Source organism: Coturnix japonica, chromosome 4, assembly GCF_054131305.1.
Source record: "Coturnix japonica strain WE chromosome 4, WE-NBRP24, whole genome shotgun sequence".
Lineage (NCBI taxonomy): Eukaryota > Metazoa > Chordata > Aves > Galliformes > Phasianidae > Coturnix > Coturnix japonica.
The window spans coordinates 10,237,409-10,246,065 of NC_140666.1; the positions used below are offsets into that span (position 1 = coordinate 10,237,409).

At 59.5% G+C, this 8,657-nt stretch overlaps 2 protein-coding genes across 11 annotated transcripts; both read left to right on the forward strand.

Annotated features, from left to right (window-relative positions):
• Positions 1 to 433: 433 nt before the first annotated feature.
• Positions 434 to 4,183, forward strand: LOC107312613 (protein eva-1 homolog C-like). 2 transcript variants are annotated; one of them, XM_085546004.1, is made up of 8 exons: positions 434 to 528; positions 1,543 to 1,742; positions 2,496 to 2,619; positions 2,730 to 2,882; positions 2,966 to 3,109; positions 3,205 to 3,276; positions 3,455 to 3,544; positions 3,656 to 4,183. In XM_085546004.1, the coding sequence occupies exons 1-8, from the start codon at positions 453 to 455 to the stop codon at positions 4,033 to 4,035; spliced, it is 1,239 nt and encodes a 412-aa protein (XP_085402130.1). In that variant the 5' UTR covers positions 434 to 452; the 3' UTR covers positions 4,036 to 4,183. The 2 variants fall into 2 exon arrangements, with proteins under 2 accessions (XP_085402130.1, XP_085402131.1); XM_085546005.1 differs by lacking the exon at positions 3,455 to 3,544.
• A 1,310-nt stretch (positions 4,184 to 5,493) lies between these two features.
• Positions 5,494 to 8,640, forward strand: CCNB3 (cyclin B3). Of its 9 annotated transcripts, none has more exons than XM_085546001.1 (12): positions 5,494 to 5,564; positions 5,828 to 5,935; positions 6,012 to 6,095; positions 6,203 to 6,333; positions 6,498 to 6,573; positions 6,829 to 6,930; positions 7,023 to 7,115; positions 7,267 to 7,404; positions 7,668 to 7,823; positions 7,962 to 8,111; positions 8,189 to 8,319; positions 8,414 to 8,640. In XM_085546001.1, exons 6-12 carry the CDS (start codon positions 6,916 to 6,918, stop codon positions 8,481 to 8,483), a joined length of 753 nt encoding a protein of 250 aa, XP_085402127.1. In that variant the 5' UTR covers positions 5,494 to 5,564; positions 5,828 to 5,935; positions 6,012 to 6,095; positions 6,203 to 6,333; positions 6,498 to 6,573; positions 6,829 to 6,915; the 3' UTR covers positions 8,484 to 8,640. The 9 variants fall into 9 exon arrangements, with proteins under 9 accessions (XP_085402127.1, XP_015715737.1, XP_085402125.1 ...); XM_015860251.3 differs by having other exon boundaries at positions 6,203 to 6,321; XM_085545999.1 differs by having other exon boundaries at positions 6,203 to 6,321; positions 6,832 to 6,930.
• The last annotated feature ends 17 nt before the right edge of the window (positions 8,641 to 8,657 follow it).

Sequence of the window (8,657 nt, forward strand, 5' to 3'; positions counted from 1 at the left end):
TTTGCACAAAACGGGGTTTTTATTACACCCCATTTGCCCCATTCGCCCCAGCTCCAGCTTGGTTAAGCTCAGAACGTCTTGCAAACAATCTGTGAATGCAAAGAGCTTCCTGCTGCTGCTAAGCACAAGGCAGCCCTTCCCTTCCTCCCCGGCACTCAATGACCGGACATGTGCTGGGACACAGACTGCAGTACACGTGTATCCACCCAGCCATAAGCAGAAAGCGGGGTGCAAGGCCGGGGACCCCACTGCCCTCCTCCATCCACTGCACAGCCCTCAAAAACACATCCTCTGCTCCCACTGTCACTTGCCCCCGTGCTATCCCAGCTGTCCAAAGCGGCCCCAGTTGCTCTGCAGGGCACAGAAGGACCCATTGTCATTGCTGTGCCAGCCCCCGCCCCGGCGCCAGCTGCTGCAGGGACCGGGTGGTGGCAGAGAGCGGTGGTGGCATCATGGTGGCCACGCTGGTGGTGGCCCTGCTTCTCCTCTGCTTGGCTGCAGGGACAGAGGCCAGCCCGGAGCTCAGCGGTGAGTGGGGCACGGGGGATTTGGGGACCATGAGGGGTGGGGTTGTAAGCCAGGCTTGGCTGGGTGGCTTGTGGAGTTTGGGGGATCCCATGGGAGATGCGCTGGCTCTGCCCCAGCACCCGAAGAGCTGTTCTAGGGCAGGTAGGGAGGATGTGATTTCATCTGGGCTGATCTGACAGCACAGCTCTGGATCTGAGTCAGCCACACCACGAGGAGAACTGCTTGCTGTCTGACAGCAGCTCAGCCTCACTGCTGGTGTTTCACCCCAAGAAAGCAGCATCTGAGCAAGAGTGTGTCAGTGCTGGGTGCAGGCACTGCGGTGCATCTGGCACTGGAGGAACCTCAGCTCCAAAGCACAAACCCCATCCACATCTCTGCAGTGCATGCTGCCGGTCCCTGGGAGCAGCACTGGCTGTGGCTGATGAAAGGTTGGTGGCCATAGTGGAATTGAAAGGGGCTCTTTGTGCATTCGAGCCTGGCACTGGTTTGTGGATGGATGGACAGAGGGACAAGTGTGGGGCTGGGAGCCAGCACTTCCACCTGCTTGTGTTCATTAGGGGCTGGGGGGCTGCTGGCTTTGCCCTGCCTTCCCAGCATCCCTGCATCCCTGCATCCCTCAGCATCCTACTTCCTTCACTGTCCTTCATCCCTCAGCATCCTACATCCATCACCTTGTGTCCCCCAGGGCCCTCAGTCCTGCCTGGCAGGGAAGGCTCATTGCCCTCTCCTCACCCCCAAGCTTCGAAACAACAGAGACAAAGCACTAAGATTGTGCTTTGGGACAGAAACTATGCAGGATTAAAGGAGAGAAATAGAAATACCCCATGCTGGGAATTCAGGATGAGAACCAGGACCTCTGCCCACCCAAAAGGATGTGGACTGGGAATAGCTCATCCATTGGGTTCTGCTGTATTATCTCTTGGTAACCTTTTCTTAGTGACCGACCATTACTTGGTGACCATCTCTGGCCATCACCTCTGGTCCCCTCCAGCTCATCGCCGTGTCCCCCTGCAGGGTACCTGCGCAAGGTGCTGCGGAACCACACGGTGCACACGTGTGATGGGGAGCAGCTCCTCATCCTGTGCCCTCGCAAGACCACCATCAGCATCCTGGGTGCCTTCTATGGGCGCCGCGTGCCCAGCCCCAACCTGTGCCCCAGCCCTGGCAACGTGTCGCAGGAGAGCACCGAGTGCATGTCACCCACTGCCCACCTGGTAAGGGCACATCACAAGTCATGCTTGAGCAAGAGCAGCCCGGGGGGGTGGCACTGCTGCAGCCCAGCCGGCACCAAAAGCCGGTGTCCCCTCAATGTCCCCTCAACGGGGACGGTACCCGAGCAAGGTGTGGCGTGAAGCCTCGTCCCCATCTTGTGGCCGTGAGTGTGCATTACACGGGGCCGTCCTAGAGGAAGGCTGGGGCTGCAAGGGCGTTGCACGGAGCTGCAGCAGTGCGCATGCTTGCAGGGTGTTTGCATGGAGCCCTGTGAGCGTGTCTCCACTTGCAGAAGGGCTGTGCGAATGCGCACGGCTACCTGCAAAGGTGTTGCATGGAGATATGTCAGTTGCATGCATGCATGAGTATTACATGCAGCCATATGAACGTGCATGCCTGCACAGGCATTGCATGGATCTTTGTGCATGCTTCCGTGGGTGTTGCTTGGAGCTGTGTGAGTGCACCTGCATGCATGGGTCTTGCAGGAAGCTGAGTGTGGGTGCCTGCATGCTTGCAGCATACACACTGCACGGAGCGGTGTCTGTGCACACATGTGCTGCAGTGCAGGCGTGCACACCTGCCCAGGTACTATGCACAGCCTGCACGGGCACAGGGCAGCACCTGGTTTGGGATTTGGCCACCAAAGTTGCCACCGTGGTGGTGACAGCAGCCACGGGACAGAGGTGACAGCACAGAAGTGAGCACAGCCCGGGGTCCTTCCAGCAGCCTCATGCTCAACCCACTCTGCCCTGCAGAAGCTTCTGGCTGAGTGTCAGGACCAGCAGTGGTGCCAGTTCTCAGTGCACAGCCAAGTGTTCGGGCCGGACCCGTGCCCCGGCACACACAAGTACCTCATCGCGTCCTACAAGTGCCGGCCAGGTGGGCAGCACCCACGGGAACCCAGGGCTGGGGAACAAGAGAGGGTTTGGGGGTTTGGGGTGTCACACTGGGTCACCCTGTGGTGTCACCCTCTTCCCACCCCACCCCAGATAACCATCGGGTGAAGACGGTGTGTGAGAACGACGAGCTGAGGCTGCACTGCCGGCCCAAATCCGTCCTGGCCATTTACTCTGCGCACTACGGACGATTCCTGCGGGGCAAACCTGAGTGCGATGCCCCCAATGCCGGGGGACCCCATATTGGTATGAGGGGGACAGGGTTGCAGCTTGGATCGTGGCTGGGAGCTGTGCTTAGCGCCATGCTGATGGCCAGAGTGTCCCTGCAGAGTGCCTGGCTCCGGATGCACTGCGGAGGGTCTCCAAGAAGTGCCACCGCAAAGGGAACTGCACAGTGACCGCTGACCAGGCCACCTTTGGGGACCCGTGCCTGCCTGGCATGAGGAAGCAGCTGCGGGTGTCCTACACCTGTGGTGAGAGTGGGACTGCAGGGCTAGGGAGGCTGCGTGTCCCCCACCCCTGGGGACAAGTGGGGTGGTGACACTCGGGATGGCATATCTCATTGCAGTGCCCAAGCAGCTGCTGGAGGAGGTGGGCCCAGACACCTCAGACCCCTTCCTGCTCTCAAACTACATGCACGGTAATTTGGGGAGCAGGGCAGAAACCATCTCATGCCCCATAGGGATGAAGAACCCCATAGCAATCTACCTCTGAGCAAACAAGGGTTGGGGAGGTGTTTTCTGATGGAGAGAACAGGGGGTCTGGCAGAGGGACCCCCCAAGGGGAGGCGGCCCTTCACGTCCCCTTGTTCACTGCAGGTGGCTGGTACAAAGGGCCCAGATTCTTCAGGCTCCGGGAAGACCGGATGATTTTTACTAGCTCCCTGGCAGCTTTTGCCCACCTCTGGGGTACGTGGCCCCAAAGTGCTGGGTTGGTGGGGAGTCTCCAGGCCCGGGTACCCTGTGTGTTGCAGCGGGGTGTGCACCCCGATGCCTCTCTTTGCTCTTCTTCCCTACCAGATGTCCCTGAAAAAGTCGCCCTCTACTTTCTCTGTGGGGTGTCGGCGGGCCTCGTTCTGCTGCTGTGCATCATCAGCCCCAAGGCTGCCTTCCTGAAGGAGGTCAGGGAGGCTCTGCTGGGCCCAGGTGGCCGCTCAGAGGCAAGCAGGACCAAACTGAGGGATGAGCAGGATGAAGACCTGCCTGATGACAGCTCCTCTGACTCCTCCTTTCGCCGCCTCACCCGTGCCTATCGTGCCACTGAGAGCATCTTTGGCCCAGAGCTGACAGCGGCCATGGAGGGAGTGGCTGAGCAGCAAGGCCATGGTGGGGAGGAGATCTGGATGCCCAAAGAATCCAGTCCCTATACCATCCAGAAGATCAAATCAGCCACCAAGTGAGGAGGTGAAGGACGAGGTGCTGTGCCGGGCACAGTGTTGGCTCTGCGCCTCCCTCTGTGCTTGGCATGCTGGATAGTGAGCCCTGCTTTCTGGAGAATGGGTTTGGTTTTTTTTAGCAAATAAAAGCAGAAGCTCAGAGTTCAGGAAATGAAGCTGTCATACCCAAGTTCCCGCCACCCCATCCCCAACAGGCTCCAGGTCCTCAGGGAGTTCCCATGACCCTGAAAGGATAGTGGGGGACACATGGCCTGCAGCAACCCACACTGCTCACCACCAGCTCTATTCCTCTTTGGTCTCCCCTCTGCCAATAGCAGTGGAAAGGGGAGGAGGAACAAAATGTTGGGCTCCAGTCGTGCTCGTGCTGCACAGCTCCCTGCTGCTGGCATTGGGCCACAGGGAGCAACAAGTCAGTCCTGTTTGAGCCTGGGAAAGGGAAAGGATTTAGCTTGGGAAGGGAAGGAAAACCCATCCGTGGCCGTCCCACAGACGATACTTCTCGCTCCTCCTCTCAACCCTGAGGCTGTGCCCGGGCAGCCATCCCAGAGCAAACACCACACCAGCAGATGCTTCTCATCCCTCCATCACCTCCAGAGCACCCAGAGCCTCCCGGGGGTGGTGCTGCAGGGACTAGAAATTCCTGCTTCCCCCATTGGGCCGGGCAGACACGGACCCGGCCCGGGCAGCTCAGTACTGCACAGCCACAGGTTGCTGGCTGGGATGGCACCCCGCAGGCGGCTGCACCCCTTTCCCAGGTGTGGGTGTGGAGTGGCCCAGAGGGTTTCTGTGGGGGGAACGCAGCCCTCGGGGGGTTCTCCACACAGCAGAGCTGAGCTCACCTTCGCTCAGGCCTCAGAGCCCGAGGGCCAGAGGCACTGATGGTGGGGAAAGCTGTTTGGTCAATAAAGGAACCTTGTAAACAAGATAGAGGGTGACTTTTCACATTAGCCATAAGAGCGATAGGACAAGGGGGAGGGCTGCACTCGGGTTTCAGTGGTGGGGAAGCTGCAGTCTCAGGATGGTGTTCACCACAGACTCCGGGCCTCAGTAGGCCTCGCTAGGCCCAAACACAGCCCTGCAGCCCCCCGCTGGGCACACAACCCCCAGAGCTCCCAGCACCTCGGGCTGCACGTCAGCACAGATCCGTGGAGGCCGCGGAGCTCCCGCAGGTCGCTACGCTCCTCCTCGCGCCGCGAGCAACAAACCACGCGGCCGCCATGACACCTCGGGGCCGCCATGACACCGCCCCCAACAGCCCCGGCCCCGCCCCCAACCGCCGTGACCCCGCCCCCCTCCCATCCGCCGCTCCTCATTGGCCGGCGGTGCCGAATTTTAAACTCTTCTCCCCTCCCCTTAGCAACCGCATCCGTCCCGGCTCTCCCATTGGCTCTCGTGCCGTGCGACCCGCTCGCTGATTGGCCACGCGGCTCGACCAGTGCCGGCAGCCGTCGCCGCGCTGCTACTTTCAAAAGAGCCGGGGCCGGCGGCTGCGTGCAGGTGAGCGGCGGTGGGTGCCCGGGTTTGCGGTTCCCGTTCGTAACCCCCTGCCTTTATTCCTATCTACATGGGGGCTCCGTCCCGTGTCACTGGGTGCCGAGCGGGCTCTGCCCTATAGGCCCTGAGGAATGGAGGGGTCCCACTTCACCCCCTCTCCCTATATCCCTTTGATTTCCCCCCCCCCCCCCCCTCCATCTCTGTGTCTCGTGGGGCTGGGTGGGCACCTCGGAGCCTATGGGCGGTGCTGTTGGTTGCATTGGGCCCCCATAACTGTGCCCACCCCCCTCTTTGCTCGCAGAGGCCGAGGAGGAGGATGCCGGTGGCACGCAGCAGCAAGGCACAGAGCAGCAAGCAGCCCCGAGCCTGCAAGGCGCCCGCTGTTACCCAGAATGTCCCCCCCGAGAAGGTATGGCTGTGGGCTATGGGGTGGGGCGAGCTCCCTATGGGGTGCCCCCAGCCCCACATCACTGGCTGTATTGCAGGAGGAGGGCTGCCAGGCCAAGCGTTCCCCATCCTCACCCCAGGGAGGACCCAAGAAGAGATCAGCGTTTGGGGACATCACCAATGTGAGTGTACTGCTCCCAGCCCCTCCTCCCCCAGGAGCACTAATGAGCCTCATCTCACCTCTTTGCTTCCCCCCCCCCCCCCCCCCCCCCCCCCAAAAAAAAAACAGGCTCACAAGAACCAGACGGTGACAGGGAAGAAGGAAGGGGTGAAAGCTTCCACCCACAAAACAGCGAGGATCCCCCCAGCCCCGACAGTGGCCAAGAACAATGAGATCAACCTGAAAAAGTGAGTACCCAGGTGAGATGGGTACAGGGTGCTGGGGGTCAGCACCTGCTCACAGCCATCCCTGTGGTGTTGGGGCTTCTCTGGCGTGCATGAGTAGGATGGGGATGGGCAGGAGATAGATGGAGCTTTTGGAGACCCAGGAGAAGTCTCCATGCTGATGTTCTTGACCTATCTAGGTCATTGAGGAAAACCCCCCCAGCAGATGTTCCCGTGGAGCCTGAGAAAAATTCTGTGCCTGAGGAGCCTGTGCAGGTATGAAGCTGACCCAGGTGATGGACCCAAGGGAGCAACCCGGCCCCCAGCCCTGTTCTAGGGGTACTGGGGCATCTCTGGGAGCTGCTCAGTGTGGTGGGATGGGAGCTGGAGGTTAAACCTGCTCCTCTGAGCGTCTCCAATGGGGAAAGAGTGGAGTGAGGGCTGCGGGTCAGCTTGGAGAGAGGGTGTGCTACCCCATAGAGCTCTGCAAGCTGTCCCACACCTGTCCTCACTGCTGCCTTCTCCACACAGCAGGTGCCAGTGGTGGAGGACATAGACAAGGAGCAGCTGGGAGACCCCTATGCCAATGCTGTGTACGCCAAGGAGATCTTTGAATACATGCGGGAGAGGGAGGTGGGTGATGAATGATGTCTGCCTGGGAAGTCGTGTGGGTTGGGAAGGGCCCAGTTTGGGAGGGGAGTCCCTGACTTCTGCTGCCCCGATAGGAGAAGTTCCTGCTCCCTGATTACATGGAGAAGCAGCCGGACATCAGCAGGGACATGCGTGCCATCCTGGTGGATTGGATGGTGGAGGTGCAGGTAGGCAGGCATGGTGAGGGAGCTCGGGTGGGAGTCACTCTGGACCTATGAACGCCCCCAGTTCATCAGAGCTCCTCCTCATCCCCCTCCCCATGCTGATGTGAATGCCCCAGGAATTCAGGTTTTTACCTGACATCTCATATCCCTGCAGGAAAACTTTGAGCTGAACCACGAGACACTGTACCTGGCAGTGAAGCTGGTGGATCACTACCTGGTGGAGGTGGTGAGCATGAGGGACAAGCTGCAGCTCATCGGCTCCACTGCTGTCCTCATCGCCTCCAAATTCGAGGTGATTCTTGGTGTGGGTTTTGATGCTGGGACTCCCAAAGCTCTGGGCTGGCATAGCCAGCCTTGTGCTGCCCCTTTCTATGCTGCGGGCTGAATCCTGCCTACTGGAGACCTGGCTCCTCTCTGCTGCTTGGGGACTGCCATGATACCAGGGTGTCACGATATGATGCTCCTGACAGGAGATATACCCTTAAAGGGCCTGAGAATTGCATAGTCTCCCCCCAAACGTTGCCAGGATGAGCGCTGAGCAGTCCCTCCCCACAGGAGCGCTGCCCTCCGTGCGTGGATGACTTCCTGTACATCTGTGATGATGCCTACAAGCGGGAAGAGCTCATTGCCATGGAGACGAGCATCCTCCGCACCCTCAATTTCGACATCAACATCCCCATCTCCTACCGCTTCCTGCGGCGCTTTGCCAAGGTGGGGGGCTTTGCCACCTCCCATGGGCCGGCACAAAGCAAGGGAGGGGAGGGTTGGGGGGGGGGTGGTGGCGACCTGAGGCCCCATAAAGAAGGATGCAGGTGTGGTGCTGCTTAAACCTGAGCCTTGTGCCCGCAGTGTGCCCGTGCCTCTATGGAGACGCTGACTCTGGCCCGTTTCCTCTGCGAGATGACCCTGCAGGAGTACGACTACGCACGGGAGCGTCCCTCCAAGCTGGCTGCCAGCAGCTTGCTGTTGGCACTCACCATGAAGAACCTGGGTGGCTGGGTGAGCATATGGGGATGTGGGGAGGGATGATGTGACATTGCAGGGGTGACCGTGGCTCCCACTTTGTCACTTCGCAGACCCCCACGCTGGAGTATTACAGTGGTTACTGCGCTCAGGACCTGCACCCCTTGGTGAAAAGGCTGAACTTTCTGCTCACCTATCAGCCTTGTGACAAGCTGAAGGCTGTGCGCACCAAGTACTCACACAGGTGAGCATCACAACAGCCCTTGGGGGGGCTCTTATGGGGGTGCAGGGGCTGCTGCTGAGCTCTATAACCCCACACACACCTCACCTCCTTGCAGGGTCTTCTTTGAGGTCGCCAAAACAACCCCCATGGACATGATGAAGCTGGAGGAGAAGTTGAAAAGCTAGCCCTGCCTCTGTACATAGCCTGTAAATAGCGGGGTGGGGGCACTGTGTACATAAAAGGGGGGGAAAAAAAAAACAAACCATAACACTGTTTTTACTGAATATGGGGGGGGAAAAAAAGTGATGTTGAGCTGTCAATAAAATATTGTGTATATCTTAACGTGGTTGTGGTAGGGG

Excerpts from the sequence above, each read along its gene's own strand:
- LOC107312613 (XM_085546004.1), top strand. The coding sequence starts at position 453 with ATGGTGGCCACGCTGGTGGTGGCCCTGCTTCTCCTCTGCTTGGCTGCA. Across the intron at positions 2,620-2,729 it reads GTCCTACAAGTGCCGGCCAG|ATAACCATCGGGTGAAGACG; the intron begins GTGGGCAGCACC and ends ACCCCACCCCAG. Across the intron at positions 3,277-3,454 it reads GCTCTCAAACTACATGCACG|GTGGCTGGTACAAAGGGCCC; the intron begins GTAATTTGGGGA and ends TGTTCACTGCAG.
- CCNB3 (XM_015860251.3), top strand. The coding sequence starts at position 5,843 with ATGCCGGTGGCACGCAGCAGCAAGGCACAGAGCAGCAAGCAGCCCCGA. Across the intron at positions 6,931-7,022 it reads AATACATGCGGGAGAGGGAG|GAGAAGTTCCTGCTCCCTGA; the intron begins GTGGGTGATGAA and ends CTGCCCCGATAG. Across the intron at positions 8,320-8,413 it reads CGCACCAAGTACTCACACAG|GGTCTTCTTTGAGGTCGCCA; the intron begins GTGAGCATCACA and ends ACCTCCTTGCAG.